General features: G+C 44.2%; 1 protein-coding gene across 1 annotated transcript in view; it reads left to right on the top strand.

The window, feature by feature from the left end:
- LOC129698622 (collagen alpha-2(V) chain-like) overlaps positions 1-20,521 on the top strand; it is a 245,989-nt gene that overhangs the window by 214,321 nt on the left and 11,147 nt on the right. The window contains exons 45-52 of the mRNA XM_055637740.1: positions 1,757-1,810; positions 1,936-2,043; positions 5,338-5,391; positions 7,673-7,780; positions 8,446-8,499; positions 11,117-11,224; positions 14,519-14,801; positions 19,663-19,853. Of these exons, the coding sequence (XP_055493715.1) occupies positions 1,757-1,810; positions 1,936-2,043; positions 5,338-5,391; positions 7,673-7,780; positions 8,446-8,499; positions 11,117-11,224; positions 14,519-14,801; positions 19,663-19,853 (960 nt within the window). The remainder of the gene's footprint in view (positions 1-1,756; positions 1,811-1,935; positions 2,044-5,337; positions 5,392-7,672; positions 7,781-8,445; positions 8,500-11,116; positions 11,225-14,518; positions 14,802-19,662; positions 19,854-20,521) is intronic.

Here is a 20,521-nt window from a genome sequence, read left to right as displayed (position 1 = left end):
CCTGAGTAATTCAACATGTCTCTGGAGAAAAAGGATGGGTAATGTTTCGGGTTGGAACCCTTCTTCAGACCTGACGTTTCGGATCAGGACTCTTCTTTAGACCTGAAATCTGAAGAAGGGTACCAACCCAAAACTTCACCCATCTTTTTTCCCCAGAGATACTGCCTGACTGGCTCAGTTACTCCAGCACTTTAACCATATAACCATATAACAATTACAGCACGGAAACAGGCCATCTCGGCCCTACAAGTCCGTGCCGAACAACGTTTTTCCCTTAGTCCCACCTGCCTGCACTCATGCCATAACCCTCCATTCCCTTCTCATCCATATGCCTATCCAATTTATTTTTAAATGATACCAACGAACCTGCCTCCACCACTTCCACTGGAAGCTCATTCCACACTGCTACCACTTTCTGAGTAAAGAAGTTCCCCCTCATGTTACCCCTAAACTTCTGTCCCTTAATTCTGAAGTCATGTCCTCTTGTTTGAATCTTCCCTATTCTCAAAGGGAAAAGCTCATCCACATCAACTCTGTCTGTCCCTCTCATCATTTTAAAGATCTCTATCAAGTCCCCCTTTAACCTTCTGCGCTCCAGAGAATAAAGACCTAATTTATTCAACCTTTCTCTGTAACTTAGCTGTTGAAACCCAGGCAACATTCTAGTAAATCTCCTCTGTACTCTCTCTATTTTGTTGACATCCTTCCTATAATTGGGCGACCAAAATTGTACACCATACTCCAGAATTGGTCTCATCAATGCCTTGTACAAATTTAACATTACATCCCAGCTTCTATACTCAATGCTCTGATTTATAAAGGCTAGCATACCAAAAGCTTTCTTTACCACCCTATCTATATGAGATTCCACCTTCAAGGAACTATGCACGATTATTCCCAGATCCCTCTGTTCAACTGTATTCTTGAATTCCCTACCATTTATCATGTACGTCCTATTTTGATTTGTCCTGCCAAGGTGTAGCACCTCACATTTATCAGCATTAAACTCCATCTGCATCTTTCAGCCCATTCTTCCAAGGCCTAAATCACTCTGTAGACTTTGGAAATCCTCTTCATTATCTTGGTATCATCTGCATACTTACTAATCCAATTTACCACACCTTCATCCAGATCATTGATGTACATGACAAACACTTTGTGCCTAAATTTGGCATAAACCAGCATCTGCAGTTCGTTATTTCTAACATACTTACTGGGGTATTGTCGTGTATGACCTGTGACTGCACAGCAAAATCTCACGGCCAAAAATTGTGCATGAGATCCTTTATGTAGAGTTGAATGGAACAGCAATTTCAACAGGGTAGCACAGCCCCCAATCACAAAGGGAGCGCCAACATACATGATGTTTCAGCCAGGGAACTTGAATGCACAGCCTCCTGACTTGGGTGTAAGAGTTATTCCACTGTGACAAGTTTATCTCTTTCTTTAGATAAGAGATGAGGAGGAATTTATTTAGTCAGCAGATGGTGAATTCATTGTCGCAGACAGCTGTGGAGGGCAAGTCAATGGATATTTTTAAGGCGGAGATTGACAGACTTAATTGATTAATACAGATGTCAGGGGTTGCAGAGAGAAGGCAGGAGAATGGAGTTGCGAGGAAGAGATAGATCAGCCATGGTTGAATGGCGGAGAAGACTTAATGGGTTAAATAGCCTAATTCTGCTGCTAGAAAATATGAACTTCACTTGCATGTTGGATATGTATTCTTGGTAATTAGTTAATCTTTCTTCCCTAGGGTCTTCCAGGAGTCGATGGCACCCCTGGACGCGATGGACGTGAAGGAGAGTTGGTAAAACAAAGCAAATTAATCGCTAAGCAATGAATTGATCTGTTTCTTTGTCGGTCCCATGGTCATCTTTTCAAGCGGTCCATGGTCGTGTTCCTCTGCTAACCAGCCTTGTCTTCTCTGCGCAGGGAGATCGTGGCGATCCAGGACCTGCAGGTGTTTCCGGCGTGCAGGGTGGACCTGGAGCCCCTGGTCCCGTTGGTCCAACTGGAGAACCAGGGCCGAGAGGGGAGACAGTACGTTAAACATATACATATTACAACACAGTCTTCTATTTAGCACTAACTGGCTATGAACTCAAATTATAGATGTTTTTGCAAAATCAACAAAAAGGAGACTCAAAATATGGCTCCATCCGGGCACCAAAGGACAATGTGGACCATACATTAGATACAACCGAACATATGAAGAGCCAAGAGAGTGTCATTGTCATAGATCCCAGACAGAACAATGAAACGCTTACTTGCAGCAGTACAACGGAATGTGTAAACATAGTACTGTAAACAATATAATAAATGAATTAAAAAGTTCAATACAGATATATACACTTTTTTTCTTTGAACTTTTTAAATTATTTTTTATATTGGTTATGTGCTTGTACTTCTATATATATATGTATATATATAACTACTATTAAAACTGTACTATAGCATGTACTTTGTGTTTAAATAGTTTTATATATATATATATATATATATATATATATAAAAACTATTTAAACACAAAGTACAAAACCTCCAAATAAGCCCTGAACTACATAGTCTGAAGAAGGGTTTCGACCCGAAACGTTGCCCATTTCCTTCGCTCCATAGATTCTGCCTCACCTGCTGTGTTTCTGCAGCATTTTTGTCTACCCTGAACTACATAGACTTGGGGGAAATGGTTTTGGCCTTTTGCAATATTATTGTTTGTTTTTTGTGTATAAATATAAATATATAATCACAGAAACATACACACGCACACACAAAAAAACAAACTAACAAACAATAATATTGCAAAAGGCCAAAACCATTTCCCCCAAGTCTATGTAGTTCAGGGTAGACAAAAATGCTGCAGAAACACAGCAGGTGAGGCAGAATCTATGGAGCGAAGGAAATGGGCAACGTTTCGGATCAAAACCCTTCTTCAGACTATGTAGTTCAGGGCTTATTTGGAGGTTGCAGTGTTTCATAACCTAAATCTTTAGGGAAGAGCATGATGGCTATTCCTGAACTTGGACATGACAGTTTTCAGGCCCCTATATATTCGTCCCTATGGCTGAAGTGAAATGAGAGTGTGGCCAGGGTGGTGTGGGTCTCTGACGATGCCGGCTACTTTTTTGAGGTAGCGACTCCTGTAGATCCCTTCGATGGTGGGAAGGTCAGTACCTGTGATGGACTGGGCAGTGTTCACCACTTTTTACAGTCTTCTTCACTCACATTGCTTGCATTCGCTTACAGTGGTCACACTGAGTGCAACGATTTCATTGGATTGTGGAGGACATGGTAGACCACCCCTCCATACTGCATAAGCAGCAGGTAGCAAAAGATTGACTGACAATCATATTAATTATTCCAATTGGCTTGACTTGGACAGATCTTCTGTTGCTCTGAAGCCTCAACTGCCTGCATCTTTACCACCCTGTGTGGAACCTCTCTGGAAGATGCATCTAGCAGGGGTGAATGTTACACTGGCAGACAGCTACACTCACAGATAGATCCTTCACTTAAACTTACCTGCTGCCATGCTCAGCATGATCAGGGCTATTGAAAGAAAAAGGCTGTTAAGCTTTTCATTCAGTAACTTTAAGTTAGTTACACTAAAGTTACAAAATAATATTATAGAATGGAAATGTTTAAAAAAAAATCAGGCACTAAAACAGTCTGTATTTTCAATTAAAATATTTTTTTTTTATAAATTATGAGAATAATATAAATTATGAGGAATAAATCGGGTAGATGCACAGAATCTCTTACCTAGAGTTGGGGAATCGAGGATCAGAGGACAAAGGTTCAAGTCGATGAGGAATAGATTTAATAGGAATGGTGGGTGTATGGAACAAGCTGCCAGAGGTGGGTGTATGGAACAAGCTGCCATAGGTGGGTGTATGGAACAAGCTGCCAGAGACGGGTGTGTGGAACAAGCTGCCATAGGTGGGTGTGTGGAACAAGCTGCCATAGGTGGGTGTATGGAACAAGCTGCCAGAGACGGGTGTGTGGAACAAGCTGCCATAGGTGGGTGTGTGGAACAAGCTGCCATAGGTGGGTGTATGGAACAAGCTGCCAGATGGAACAAGCTGCCATAGGTGGGTGTATGGAACAAGCTGCCAGAGGTGGGTGTATGGAGCAAGCTGCCACAGGTGGGTGTACGGAACAAGCTGCCAGAGGAGGTAGTTGAGGCTGAGACTATCCCAACGTTTAAGAAACAGTTAGACAGGTACATGGATAGGACAAATTTGGAGGGATATGGACCAAATGCAGGCAGCTGGGACTAGGGTAGCTGGGACACATTCGCCGGTGTGGGCAAGTTGGGCTGAGGGCCTGTTTCCACACTGTATCAGTCTATGACTCTTTGACTCTATGTTCTCTTACCTTACTCCCATCCACTGGTTCCTCCTATTTTATGGGCTGGGGTTGCTGGGTGAACTGCTGACTTTTTCTGTGAAGGGTCCACCTCAGACCATTGAACTCCATGAGCAATCTACTGTAGATTGGGTCAGTGTGGGTCTTTCATTGGGATATATGGGTGGGTCCTGGCACTGAGAGCTGGCCTGAGGGCAGGAGATAAACTGATTAAGATGCGCATGGTAAAAGTTTCCAGATCCCAATCACATGTGTCCTAGGTGTAAAACTAGAATGCTGGAAACATTCAGGTCAGGCAGCATCGGAGAAAGGAGAAATAATGAATGTTTTGGGTGATAGACCCTTCATCTGACATAACATTTGTTTAGCAAAGCTATTAATTACATTGGTTTCAAATTGCCATATTTTATTGTCATTCACATAAACCAAACACAGCCAAATTCACTGAAAACCATTACCCTAGCAGGTAGACCCATCCCTCTACACAGCAAAAGGAGCAGGCAGCAAAAGATGGGCTGGTAAACATACACATAACTTCAATTTGCTTTATTCGAACAGACGTGGTTCAGCCTGGGCAATCACACAATCATCACCAGTACTTCCCTAATGACTACCCAGTTAAAACTACCCAGGTTTTATCAAAAAAGGGTGGTGAATTTGTGGAATTCATTTCCACAGACGGCTGTTGAGGCCAAGTCAATGGATCTTTTTAAGGAGGAGATTTGCAGATTCTTGATTAGTACGGGTGTGAGGGGTTATGGGGCGAAGGCAGGAGAATGGGGTTGAGAGGGAGAGATGGCTCTGCCATGATTGAATGGCGGAGTAAACTTGATGGGCTGAATGACCTAATTCTGCTCCTAGAATTTATGAACATGAAAAATCCTTCATGCTTTGTGTGTTCTTCCATTAAGCAATATCACTATTCTTGCACATCAAAGCCAACTCACTTCCTCTCTTTTTCACCCTCAGGGTTCCCGTGGACCGCTGGGTACCTCTGGTCGAACTGGGGGTCGCGGATTACCAGTAAGCAATTTAAGAGATTATTGATTATCTTTAAGACAAAATTCATTAAATGTGGTTTAGTAGCCATTACATTTTCAGTCTCTGCATTTATTTACTTTAATTTCAACCTACAGTCGCCATCTTTGTCCATTCATTTTGATTTGATAAAATATAAAGACAATTATATCTAAGGAGAATGTTAAAAATTGTAGGTTTTACACATAATAAAAACGATATATTCATAGGATCAATTTTGCAAGCATTTCAGATATGTCCTGGTCACTATTCTTTATTTATGCTTTCATAGTCACAGCATGTTGACTCCAAGAGATGTCAAGAATTTATAGTTGGAATAAACTATATTAATTCTGATGTAAATCCAGCCCCAAACTGCATGACTTAACGGTTTCACCATTGACTGCTGACGCATCAGCATTGGCTGCTGGTTTGTAATAAGCAAAGATCCTATAGCAAGCAAGATAGATCACTCGACGAAAAAGACATAGTACGGTCATGGGCAGATTCATGGGTAATTTTCGGCCCCATTTCCGTAACCGGCTTCCGTCTCCGCACCAAAGATCCCACAGCGGAGCAAAGATACTAGTGCGGAGACTGAAGCCGGTTACGGAAACATCCTCGTAAAAATTAAAATTATTTGGTAAAAATCTTCTCATTTTCAGAATTATAATTTATTAACACAAATTGTCCCCCCACAACGTTGATTACGCTGCGGGTCGGGTCGGGTTACTGAAATGGATGAACAAAAAGCCAACGTTCCACTACGTTGTGTACTACACATCAGCCCATTGCATTTAGAAGGAGTGGTCTATCTTGCTCCGCTATGGGATCTTTGGTAATAAGAGTGCACATGCACATTTGTGATCATTTGCTTTCTTCCCTGCCCATGTTAAGAGGCAAGTACTATGGGTTTCAGCCACGGAGACAATCGCCAGTCTTCCAAACAAATTGATGTTGGTTGTGAGAAGCTTTTGTTTTGAATAAAATGTTTTTCACAATAGTTTTTCACAAATTCATATGCATAAAATCTGCAAACTTGCAAATCTTTAGAGGAGAATCTTTATTTTTTTTTAATAATTTTGGAATTAAATATATATGTACAGGCATTTATTCAGAACCCTCTTTCTATCAGTAGCATCTTACCAATGCATGGCATTTCATACAGGATCATTACAAAGCTTAATTGTCTACTTGCAGTGTGATACCTGTAATATACTAATTAACATCTGAAATTTGTCTCCATGCTGGTTTAGTAGAGATATTAACTCCAAACGAGTTTTAAAAATATATACCAATGTCCGGATTAAAATACTAATAGAGTGATTTGAAATGTTGAGTTATAAAAATATATTTTTAGTTTCCATTTTTGGGACCATATCATAGGCAAGAATGCATTTAGAATTAGGCAATGTGAACAGTTAGTGGTGCAGTCACGATGCTGAATTAAGGAAATTGCTATAATTCAATGTATCTCAATCACAAGGTATCATTCAGAAACACAAGGAACTGCAGTTTCTGGAAACGTGAGCAAAACTGGAAGGAATGGATCAGTGATATGTTGGGTAGAGTCTGAAGAAAGGTCTTCAGTTTAATATTCTAATTTAGCCAGATTTGCTTTGAAATTATTCATTAATAGATTTAACCTGATTAGACAGCTGGAAATGGATGTATCAAAATAAAACTGCAGAAATCCATCTGTGGTTAATGTGCTAAACATGTTGCACATTTGGGTCACTGTGTTTTGAATTTAATGGAATTAATTTTGGAGCAATGCAGTCTAACACCGCTATCTTCAGGATGTATTTACATCTAATTTAAATCAGTCCGACTTCACCATCTGTGTGCCATCTGCTTTTAAATGCCTGAAAAAACATTTTAGTAAATAATTCTGCTTAGTTTATCAATTCTATTTATGTAATTAGCTTATAAAAATATCAAATAAATGTTCTTTTACAAAAGATTGTACCCAGGATAAAGTGACTTGTTTTTCTTTAATTCCTTGGATGTCTGCAAATGGACACATATGGAGATGCACTTCGATACTTCACATGAATTGGGGGCATTCCCAGTTTTGTGGACTTCTATTGCAAGGGTTATTAACCTAATACAAATGATGGTGAAACCCTGATAAATGCTTGAGGAATGTATGTAGCTTTGGCATATTTAACATTAAAAAAAAGTCTGTCGTATCTGTTTGGTGACCCTCTACTGAAGCTGTTTGAATGTTATCAAATGATTTTCTCTAACATTAAAATAAACCTTAAACTTGAATTGACTTTTGTAGGGCCCTCAAGGTCCCCGTGGTGACAAAGGAGAGAATGGAATTCAAGGTGAACGTGGTCAGAAAGGTCATCGTGGATTTACTGGTTTACAAGGTCTTCCTGGTCCTCCTGTAAGTAGCTGCCTTTTCATTACTCTCATTTCAGGCAGGTTTCCCTATCTTTACGCTAAAAGATATTTCACTTGGTAATACAGGTCCACCACTGATTTTCTGGCACCCTTGGTTCTAGAGCCTATCTGGATTATCCATTTTGCTGGGCCAACAGAGGTCATGGCCTTTGAGTCGAGTCCAACGTTACTTGAACAGTCCGCTTAGGCTGCCGAGGGACTGAGATACAAGCCTGCAAAGTCGGCCTCAGATATTGGCTATGGGAACCAATCTGCCGGCTCCAGCCAGGCCGGAGTTCCAGAGCCCCGGCTGCAGAGGGGAAATTCAACCCGCCGATCGGCACGGAAATTCCGATGAGGTCGAGATCGGCCGCCTCATCCTGTTTAGGAGCCACATTTTTCGGGGGAACATCCAGGGGGGATTTCAAGTGTGCTCTTGTGATTTTCTCCTGATTAAAGGAGGCACTGGATCATCAGTTGCTGGAACAGGTGGTGGACCTGTATCAGAAAAAATATTATTTACTTGATAAATGTAGCAAGCCATGGTTTCTCACTGTACCTGCCTATCATATTGCTGTTATTGAAATGAATATGTGGAAGTGTGAACATCCTAGCCACTGTATCTTCTACAATTCAAAGGATTAAACTAATCCATTCTTCTCTCTTCAGGGTCCTTCTGGTCAACAGGGTGGTTCAGGAATTCCCGGGCCAGTTGGTCCCAGAGTAAGTGTATTTCAACATAATTTGATTAGTGCAGGTGTCAGGGGTTATGGGGAGAAGGCAGGAGAATGGGATTCAGAGAGAAAGATAAATCAGCCATGATTGAACAGCAGAGATGGGCCGGGTGGCGTATTTCTGTTCTTATCGCTTATGAACGATGAATATGTGCAATTTCACAAACAGAATAAGTAGAATGTGAAAAATAAACATCTCATAAGTTTCTTCCTAATCACAATCCAGTGATGGATCCAGATAGTTTGAATCATACCAAGGCACATGTGGACTACACATCCAAGAAGCTAAGCAAATCTAGAATAAAAAGAATAACCCCAACCAAAGAGATGATAAAACTTGTGGGTCATTGTCAAACCCTACACACTTTGCTGCCGTTACCCACCTTGCCCTCTGAAACAACCAACCTCCATCTTTCAGAGCGTGTCAGGAGTGGACAATAAATGTGCTTGATATCCACAACCTGTGCGCAAAGAAATTAATAGAGAATTGTATAATTTTATATCTGTGGAAATCTTTATACACATGAATTGCATTGCAACATTGCCCTTGCATATTTGATTTCACGCATCAACACCTCATCTTAGTGTAATGGGCCTGTCCCACTTACGCGACTTTTTCGGCAACTGCCGGCACTCGTCATAGATCGTTAGAGGTTGCCAAAAATGTTCAACATGTTGAAAATCCAGCGGTCGACCAGAACATGGTACGACTCTTTGGGCGACTACTCACGACCATACAGGCTTCACCCTGCGACATGTCGCCCAGGTGTCGCCTGTATGGTCATGAGTAGTCTCCTTAGTTGTCCAAAGAGTCGTAGCGTATTTTTGGTCGCCGCTTAATTTTCAACATGTTGAGAATTTTCGCTGACCTGCAACGACCCATGACGGGTGCCGGCAGTCGCCGAAAAAGTCACGTAAGTGGAACAGGCCCATTACATTCGCTGAAAAGCTGCTGATCTTTCTAACATATAATTGCCCCCTATACATACAATGCCAGCTTCTGGTTCCATTGGAGTCAATGCAAGAGATAATCAGAAGCCATCACACTATATGCATTAACCATAAGTAACCAAAGAAAAATAACTCTGCTGTTCAATTGGTTGTCATATTGTCATCACTGATCAACTGGACTACTTGCATTCATTTCCAGACACACTTTATTTACTTGTGCACAAGGAGACAAGAGCAGTACCAGTCACCTTACTACTCTAACATTCTGCTAGGAAATGTCAACTGTCACACTGAGTTTGATCAATTGAAATCTTGCGTATTCTCTAATTCCTTATCGCCTATCACAATATGTTCTTAAAAGCACTAATCTATCATAAAAACGACATGCTATTCAATCCTCTATTTCCATTTAATCTTTGTAAAGATAACTCTCAAGGACCTTAAGATGTACAGTTATAGCTAGCTGCGCATCAAGGGATGTCTATCAAGAAGCTTGTGCTCCATGTCAAAGGATACGCAAAGGCTCTTGTATTGTAGAGCTCTTAAATTTTGACATACTGTAGATTTCACAATCAGATTTCTACGTTTTTTCAGAATTATTGCATCCCAGGATACAAGTTCTGTCACTGCTAACCAGTAATGTTACTTTCCACAAAAGTAGTATCATTTTGTTTTGGGTGGTTGTTCAATTCTTGGGGTCGGAGGGTTAAAATCAAAGGTTCAAAGGTTCATTTATTGTCACATACACCAATTGGTGTAGTGAAATTCGAGTTGCCATTGCAGCACATTAATAAGAATACAACATATCATTATAAAGGAATTTAACATTAAACATAAAAACCCCCCCCCCCCATAATAGTTCCCATTATGAGGGAAGGCACAAAGTCCAGTCCCCATCCCCATGTCCACCCATAGTCGGGCCTATTGAGGTCTCCGCAGTCGCAGCTAAGGGGCCCGATGTTTCACGCCCTTCTCGCCAGATGATGGCGCTCCAGCATCGGTAGAACCCTCTCAGCGGCTTGGGATACCTGGAACGGCCACTTCCTTACCGGAGACCGCGGCATCCGAAGCCAACAGGCCGCGCTGGACGGAGCTCCACCACTGGCGACCCCGGCGAGAGATCCCAGGCTCCGCGGTGTTAAAGTCAGCGCCACCGCCTGCGGCCGGCCGCTCCACAGACCCGTAGCTCCGCGATGTTTCATTGGCGGTCTCATCGGCGGTCCCAGCGTGGCGACCCGGGCAAGGCATCGCCCGCTCCGTGATAGCGCTCCAGCGCTGTGCCGCCGCCAAAGCCATGGTTCTATCCAGTCCCCTCAGGAAAAGCCACTCCAGATCCGATGGTAGGCCGCGAGGACGGGTCGAAGATGCCGCTCGGAGGAAAGCCGCCTCTCCGACCAGGTAGGGACTAGGAAAGGCAGTTTCCCCTTCCCCCCCCACCCCCATATAAAAATACTAAACCTCCAAAACAAAATACTATTTAAATACTAAATCAGTGAGACAGTCAAGTGTGTGAGGAACAATTTACAGTACCCAGATTGGAAGACTCAAGTTGTAATAAATAATAGTTATCTTGCTTCAGCCTGTACATTTTGAAAGATCTAATGCATGAGTTTCAAATCATTGCCAACTCCACAACATGTTGTTTTGTTTTTCAGGGACCTCCTGGTCCAGTTGGACCTCATGGAAAAGAAGGTCATCTTGGATTCCCTGGACCCATTGGGCCACCTGGATCGCGTGGGACTGTTGGAGAGACTGGTCCTGGGGTAAGGGTGCACAATGCTATCCCGCAGGAGTGTTGAGTGCCATGTCGGTAGTTTACCCATGCCAGCAAAATCGTGAAATACCTACAATCAAAGAGTTCTGGTAATTGTGATTTGGGAGTCTGGCAGAATGGGAAGTGAAGTGATTGAAATGTATCTGATCATAGAGGGCCTCGACAGGGTAGATGTGGAGATATTTTCTCCAAGTGCAGAGTCGTGGACAAAGAGGAAGTCAGAAAGGAACAAAAAGAAAATAGTCATTTTATCATTCAAAGTATTTAGTAACAATGTTGAGAGGTCATGTTGCAGTTACATAAGATGTTGATGAGGCTACATTTAGAGTATTGTGTTCAGCTCTGTGCACCATGTCAAAGGAATGATGTTGTCAAGCTGGAAAGGGTGCAGAGAAGATTTACCAGGATATTGCCTGGACTCGTGTGGGTGGTGGGGGGAGGGGGGCTGAGCTAGAAGGAGAGAATGGGCAGGTTAGGATTCTATTCCTTGGAGAGCAGGAGGATGAGGGGTGATCTTATGGAGGTGTACAAAATAACGAGAGGAATAGATCGGGTAATTACACAGTCTCTTGCGCAGAGTAATGGAATCGAGAACCAGAGGACTGAGGTTTAAGGTGAGCAGAGAAAGATTTAATAGGAGCCTGGGGGGTGACCTTTGCACACAAAGAGTGATGGGTATATAGAACAAGAGAGGTAGTTAAGGCAGGAACTATCGCAATGTTCAAGTAAGATTTAGAGAGATACATGGATAGGACAGGTTTGGAGGGATATGGTCCAAACACAGGCAGATGGGACTATTGTTGATGGGACATGTTGGTCAGTGTGGGCAAATTGGGACTAAGTGCCTGTTTCCACAATTACTAAAACTGGGGTGTGTAGAAATGTCTTCTCTCAGTGGATGGTGACTCTTTGGAATTCTCTGTCACCAAGGGTGATGGAGGCTAGATCATTGGATTATGTTTAAGGTGGAGATAGATAAATGTTTGAAATAGATGATATGAGGCCGGCATTGATCTGCCATAATCATATTGAAAGGTGGGGCAGGCTTAAGGAGCCTGATGGCCTCCTCCTGCTCCTACCTGCTTGTGTTCTGACTAACATTAAGCTATGTAGTCATTGCAAATACCATAAACATGATAGTACTGTAAACATTAATACTGCAAACAGTAGCAATGTGTCCAGATTTTAGAACTGGATCTATGAAATTGGAAGGACACAAAGATATCTGATCTATCTCTCCATATAAGGCTAATAATTTTGTCCTTGAATTAAAACAGAAAACACTGGAATAATACACAGAACTAAAGTATCAGGTCAATGAGATTTCATCAAAACTGTCTGAACTTGGCCAGCTAAGTTTTATAGCATTTTTCATAACTATTTAAATATATATGCACAAACTCCCATAGCATTACCAGAAGAGAAACAAATCTACCTGGGCTTTCTGGCTAATATTGCTGTTTGTTCGAGTTTTCTCCTTGCACTTTGATTGCTGCATCTCACAAAGTATCAAGGGTGGCCACATTTCAACAGTAGGAAGAAGAACTTGCATTTGCTTAGAGAGAAAGAGACCAGAAACTGCAGATGCTGGAATCTTGAGTAAAACATGCAGTGTTGGAGGAACTCAATGGGTCAGGCAGCAGCTGGGAAGGGGATGAACAGATGATGACTTGAAACTGCTCTTCAGACTGGTAGAGTAGGGGGATGAAATCTGGAAAAGCGGTAGGGGCAGGACAAAGCCTGTCAAGGATAGAGGAGAGGGGCTTGGTTCCCACAACAATAGTGACAAGAACCAAATAATCCGCTTCAATGACCTTGATCCAGGGAGTAGGGGTGAAGAGGGTGTCCTTCAGGGAGTAACATGGAATCTTATCCTTACACACAATAGACAGGGATATTGGAAGGCTGGACATGGAATTAGTTAAGGCATCATCGTGTACCTTCAAGAATGATATGGGGTGAGGGCAGGAATGAGGTACTGATTGTGGATGATCAGCCATGATCACATTGAATGGCGGTGATGGCTCGAATGGCCTACTCCTGCACATATTGTCTATGTATCCATGTATCACTCCTGTAACACTGCCCAGGGTGGGACTTGAACCTTGCTGCACCCGGGCAAGTCAGCCACCACTTACTGAGCAGAGCGGCTGCAAAATATTTTGGGATGAGCTTTGAAGAAATGGTTTAGATTTAGGTATTTATTACTGTCACACCTAGTTTGTGTACGTGCTATCCAATAATAATATACATGGATCTAATCAATCCATATACAATAACAACATGTAGAGCAATGAGAAGAATACCAGAGTGAAGAAAGAAGGTTCTCAACATTGTTGCATAAAATTCCAACATCCGCAGTGATAGTTGACACATGAACAGTTTGCTTATGAAAATGATTGAGGTTTGTTTGACGTGCAAGCATAGAACATGATAATTAACAATCATTAACTGGCCCTCAACATTTTTCCTTTTGCATATCAAAAAGTCATGTCATTAGTGATAGGTGTAGAATTAGGCCATACAGCCCATCAGGTCTACTCCGCCATTCAATCATGGCTGATCTTTCTCTCTCTCCAAATCCCATTTGCCTGCCTTCTCCCCATAACCCCTGAACTAATCAAAAATCCATCTATCTATGCCTTAAAAATATCTACTGAATTCCATAGATTCACCACCCTCTAAAGAAATGTCTCCTCATCTCCTTCCTGAAAGACCGCCCTTTAATTCTGAGCCTATGACTTCTAGTCCTAGACTCTCCCCCTAGTGGAAACATCCTCTCCACATCCACTCTATCCAAGCCTTTCAATATTCTGTATGTTTCAATGAGGTCTCCCCTCATTCTTCTGAACCCCAGCCCTATGCCGTTAAACGCTCATCATAGGTTAACCTACTCAATCCTGGGATCATTTTCGTAGACCTCCTCTGGACCCTCTCCAGAGCCAGCACATCCTTCCTCAGATATGGTGCCAAAATTGCCCTCAATACTCCAAATGCAGCCTTACCAGCACCTTATAGATCCTCAACATTACATCCCTGTTTTTGTATACAAGCCCTCTTGAAATAAATGCTAGCATTGAGTTTGCTTTCTTTACTACCGATTCGACTTGCATATCTTTCCTTCATTTTGGTCTATGTACCTCTTCATATCCCTCATTCCCCTCTCACCCGACTCTCATTCTGAAGAAGGGTGTTGACCAGAAACGCCACCTATTCCTTTCCTCCAGAGATGCTGCCTGACCCACCGAGTTACTCCAGCTTTTTGTGCCATTCTTCCTGGTAGGGTCCTCAGGGTGAAGAAGGTCTTCGTGGTCCTCCCGGGCCTCCTGGACCTCCGACGGCTGCATATGATGACAGGATGGGCGCCTACGGCTTCATGGATGACACCCTGCATATGCTCAATGCCGATGAGACGTCTGCCACCATCCCAGTGGATTCGGGGGTGGACGCCACTCTGAAGTCCCTGAGCAGCCAGTTGGAAACCATGCGCAGCCCAGACGGTTCGAGGAAGAACCCAGCTCGAACGTGCCAGGATCTTCTATTCTGTCATTCAGAAAAGAAAAGCGGTACGTATCTGCACAGGTGCTTTGCTGTCCTGCAAGTTTCTAGCTATGGGTAGTTTCTGCTGCAATGCATGGTCCCAGAAGGCAAATTGGACGTAACGCAAGTGATGAATTGGGGAACGCTATTTGCATTGTGCAGGCTAACTTGGTTACAGCATAACTTCACACGAGAACCAGAAAACCACTTAAACCCTTGGAAGTAGACAAGCAGAAATAAAGCAGTCTTGGACTAAAGCAGCACGGGGGGGGGGGGAACAAATTGTTTCATTCCATTTCATTAAGACATGGAATTTGATGGTATTTCCTGAAATTTTCAAAAATGCTTGCTGCGTGCAATTTGTTGTTGTTGTTTTTATTTCGCGGGCACACGGTAACAACACAAAGAAGAACAAGGCAAAACACATCTATGTAACTACACTGTATCTGCCTTCTTCTGTTACTCACTTGCACAATGTAATGCAAGGCATTATGCACATTGCACATACATGATTTAGCCTAGCCTGCATGCTATGCATATTGTGTGTTCAGTGTAGTGTGTGCCTGGAATACAGTGCCACAAATAACTCAATACAACAATCAATCAATGAAAATTATTTATTACATGCACCAATTAAGGTACAGTGAAATGTGAGTTACCATTTAGCCTCTAAGTAGCTTTAAACTAAACTACTGGGATGTGACGGCCCCCTCCCTCTCCCCCTTTTCCTCTCGCCCTCCTCCTTCCCCCTCCCTCTCCCTCCCCCCTCCCTCTCTCCTCCCCCTCCATCTCTCCTCCACCCCCTCCCCTCCCCCTCTCTCTCCCCCCCCCCCCCTCTCTCTGCCCCACCCTCTCTCTCTCCCTCTCTCTCTCCTCCTCTCTCTCTCCCCCCCCCTCTCTCTCAACCTCCCCCCCCCCTCTCTATCCCCCCCCCCCCTTCCCCCTCTTTCTTTCCCACCCCGCTCCCCTCCTCTCACCTCCCTCCCTCCCTCGCAGCGTTGGAGGGCCCGTGGTGGCGGGGTGGGGGGCACGGGACGGGCGGGGGGCCCGGCCAGAGCGGAGCTGGTGCCGGGTCACGGCCACTGCCAGAACTGGGTTCAGAGTCAGTGGTCCACGCTAATTTGTCGCCACATGTTCGCCGGTGGTCGCCGGGAGTAGTCTCCTCACTGGGGTAAAAAGTCGTAGCGTCTTTCCGGTCGCCGCTAAATTTTCAACATGTTGAAAATTTTTCAGCGACAGTGGGTTTGACGCCAATGAGCGTAGCTTGACTTCTCCTGACATGGGTTCTGACGTAGGTTGTCGCCAGTTTCTCAGAGACCTGCTATGACCATGACAGTCGCCAGCAGTTGCCTAAAAAGTCGCCAAGTGGGACAGGCCCATGTGGGACTAACATTGTTATTGCGACTCTGAAACTCTAACCCCCAAGCCCCTTTTCCCCATTGACAATTGTTTTTATAACATGATTTCTGCTGAGCCGAGATTCCTCAGGAATGCAACTATTACATTAAGATTCAGATTCAGACTCAGATTCAATTTCGGATTCAATTTTAATTGTCATTGTCAGTGTACAGTACAGAGACAACAAAATGCATTTAGCATCTCCCTGGAAGAGCGACATAGCAAATGATTTGAATAAATAATAATAAGTGTTCGGGGGGGGGGGTGGTGATTGGCAGTCACCGAGGTACGTTGTTGAGTAGAGTGACAGCCGCCGGGAAGAAGCTGTTCCTCGACCTGCTGGTTCGGCAACGGAGAGACCTGTAGCGCCTCCCGGATGGTAGGAGGGTAAACAGTCCATGGTTGGGGTGAGAGCAGTCCTTGGCGATGCTGAGCGCCCTCCGCAGACAACACTTGCTTTGGACAGACTCAATGGAGGGGAGCGAGGAACCGGTGATGCGTTGGGCAATTTTCACCACCCTCTGCAATGCCTTCCGGTCGGAGACAGAGCAGTTGCCATACCATACTGTGATGCAGTTGGTAAGGATGCTCTCGATGGTGCAGCGGTAGAAGTTCACCAGGATCTGAGGAGACAGATGGACCTTCTTCAGTCTCCTCAGGAAGAAGAGACGCTGGTGAGCCTTCTTGATCAGAGTTGAGGTATTGTGGGTCTAAGAGAGGTCACCGGAGATGTTGACTCCCAGGAACCTGAAGCTAGAATCACGTTCCACCTCCGTCCCGTTAATGTGGATGGGGGTGTGCGTGCCGCCTCTTGACTTCCTGAAGTCTACAATGAGCTCCTTGGTCTTCTTGGAGTTAAGGGCCAGGTTGTTGTCAGCGCACCATGCTGCTAAGTGCTGGACCTCCTCCCTGTAGGCCAACTCATCGTTGGTGCTGATGAGGCCAATCACCGTTGTATCATCTGCATACTTGATAAGGCAGAACGATCTGTTTTTATACCTGTGCATGTGTTAAGCAAACAATAATGGTGCAAACATATACAGTATGTGTGTGTGTATATATATGTGTATATATCTATATATTACTAAAACTCTGTTCTTGACCGGTTTTGGCGATCTGTGCTGCAATTTCCGAGAGAACGCCGCCACCTACGGCCATCATTTTTGGCCACCTCGCTCAGAGCCCCCCTCCGCCCTATGTGTGCTGAGGATTTTTCCCGTCGATTAAATATGACAGAGATATTAATGTTTTTACAAAATTCCCCATTCTCTCTGCTGCCCCCTCTGGAGGCAGAGGAAGAGACTATTAAACCAGGAAGTGGTGTGCCTCAATTAGTCTCTGCAAGCTGGAGCTCTGTCAATTAGTCTCTGTCACTCTGAATGACACTGAACAAATGTCTACAGCACTGTGAGTACCCTTAATTTGGTTTGAAAATGAAAATATGGTTAGTTTGAAGTAAAAAAGCACTCCCCCTCCCCTCCACACACCCCTACCCCCTGCCCTCCACCCTCCCTCCCCCCTCCCTGCTCCCCCCTCCCCCTGCTCCCCCCCCTCTCTCAGCAACACCCTCTCTCTCCCCCTCTCCCACCATCTCACCCTCCCCTCCTCCCTCACACCCCCTCTCCTCCCCTCCCCCTCCCCCCTCCATCCCCTCCCCCACCCTTTCTCCCTCCCCTAAACCCCCTCCCCCTCCACACCCCCTACGCTCTTCCCTCCACCGTTCCCTCTCCCTCCCCCTCCCTGCTCACCACCACTCCCCCTCACCCCCCTCTCAGCACGCCCTCTCAGCACCCCCTCTCTCCCCCTCACTCTCACCCTCTCTCTCTCTCTCCTCCCCCCTCCTCTCTCTCCCTGTCTCCCTGTCTCGTCTGCCCACCCTCCCTCTTACCCTCCTCTCCACCCCCCTATCCCTCTTGCCCCTCTCTGTGTCTCTGTCTCTCTCTCTCTCTGTGTCACTGCCCCTTCTCTCTCTGCCCTCACTCTCTGCAGGTCTGCGCTTGGTCTAGTAATATATTATATGTGTATGTATGTATGTGTGTGTGTATATATATATATACATATATATATATACATAGTACTCTGTAAACAATATAATAATGAGAGAAACAAAGTTCAGTATACATATACAGTATACATATACTGAACTTTTTTCTCTTGTTTATTATATTGTTTACAGAGTACTATCTGGGATGTTATTGTTCTACCTGGGACTTTTGACACTATTTTATAGATGAGCAAGCTCCTCAATCACCAAGAATCATAATGAATGGGTGAACATCTCTCCAGATCCGGTTAATATTTTGCCAAATAGTTATTTTTTTAAGGAACCATCATTTAAGAATGGAGTTGTGCGTTAGAATCGGTGGAACTGTCTGTAAATTTCTTGACACTTTTATTTGCATGAGCCATAATTGTACATTGTAAACAATCGTTAAGGAATGTGCAAATCCTTGCTCAAGTTAATGAAGACATTGGGGGGAGGGGGTGCTGTAATTCCTCTCCCCCCACCCCACAAAAAAATCGAATTTAGGTTATAAAAATGTGGCAGGGAAATAGTATTGCTACTTACATCAGCTCAGACTGCCTTTCTGAAACTAAGAGGCAGACTTGGTGATAAATATGGAGGGATATGGCTAAAGGAGGGATATGGATTACATGCAGGCAGAGGAAGTTAATTTAACTCTTTATCATGTTCGGCAGAGATATTGTCGGCCCAAAGTCCACATGTGTTGTACTGTATAAATGTTTTCAACCACTTGTGACCATGGCAACGTCAGGTGAAAAGAAAATTACAGATTAACTGAGTGGAGATGTCTCCGGGTACTCCATTTCCCTCCCACATCCCAAAGATGTGCAGGGTTGTAATTTAATTGATTTCTATAGATTGTCTCTAGTGTGTAGGATAGAACTAGTGGATGCGTGATTGCTGGTCAGCATGGACTCGGTGGGCCAAAGGGCCTGTATCTCTAAAATTATCTTTGAAATCCTCAGAAGGTTTTATCACCCTTCTTTTAGGGTATTCAATGACGGGGCCTACAGATGGACGTTTTGACCACCTAAACTTTGAGGGACTTTTGATGTGTCTTTACTTTAGGTTTTAAAGATACATTGCAGAAACAGGCCCTTCGGCCCACCGAGTCTGTGCCGACCAGCGATCACCCTGTACACTAGCACTATCCTACACACTAGGGACAATTTACAATTTTCCCGAAGCTAATTCACCGACAAACCTGTACGCTCTTGGAAGGGTGGGAAGGAAACCAGAGCACCTGGAGAAAACCCACGCGGTCACAGGGAGAACGTACAAACTCCATTCAGTCAGCATCTGTGGTGAGGATTGAACCCAGGTCTCTGGCGCTGTAAGGCAGCAACTCTACTTCTGTGCCACTGTGCCATCCGTTCTCACACCAGGGCACAGGGAAGGTTGACTTCTTGTGGTTAATTCACACGTGGTTACCTTGAACTTGAGTAAATTAGTTTATTTTACAGGCAAGTACTGGATTGATCCAAACCAGGGCTGTGTTGAGGATGCTATTGAAGTATACTGCAACATGGACACTGGGGACACCTGTATACATGCTGACCCATCTGAAATTCCACACAAGTCCTGGTGGACCAAAAGGAATAGTGATGATGATCGACATTTGTGGTTTGGCGAATCCATGAATGGTGGATTACAAGTAAGTTTGAAGTTTAGAAATTGTATTTTTCATTGTGTCAAACTATATTTCAAGCTTCCTTCATTTGTCATCAAGATCAGGAACGGTTTCCAATGAAAATGTTTTTTAACTGAAATAATCTCAAACTCTTGTGGATAGATTCTGGTACTTTGACATCAGTTGGTTCTTGCAGGTAGACAAAAGTGCTGGAGAAACTCAGCGAGTGCAGCAGCATCTATGGAGCGAAGCAAATAGGCAACGTTTTGGGCTGAAACCCTTCTTCAGACTGATGAAGGGTGGGGGGGTGGGGAGAATAAAGGAAAAAGGAAGTGGAGAGCCCGAGTGCTGAGGGAGAGCTGAGAAGGGGAGGAGACAGCAAGGGCTACTGGAAATTGGAGAATTCAATGTTTATGCCGCTAGGGTGCAGACTGCCCAAACGGAATATGAGGTACTGCTCCTCCATTTTCCGGTGGTGCTCACTGGCCATGGAGGAGGCCCAGGACAGAGAGGTTGGATTCGGAATGGGAGGGGGAATGAGCCACCGGGAGGTCAGGTTGGTTAATGCAGACTGTGTGGAGGTGTTCGGTGAAACGATCGCCAAGCCTGGTCTCACCGATGTAGATCAGCTGACATCTAGAGCAGCGGATGCAATAGATGAGGTTGGAGGAGGTGCAGGTGAACCTCTGTTG

The sequence above is a fragment of the Leucoraja erinacea genome, chromosome 7 (assembly GCF_028641065.1).
Source record: "Leucoraja erinacea ecotype New England chromosome 7, Leri_hhj_1, whole genome shotgun sequence".
NCBI lineage: Eukaryota > Metazoa > Chordata > Chondrichthyes > Rajiformes > Rajidae > Leucoraja > Leucoraja erinaceus.
This window is presented reverse-complemented; position numbering and strand designations above follow the sequence as displayed.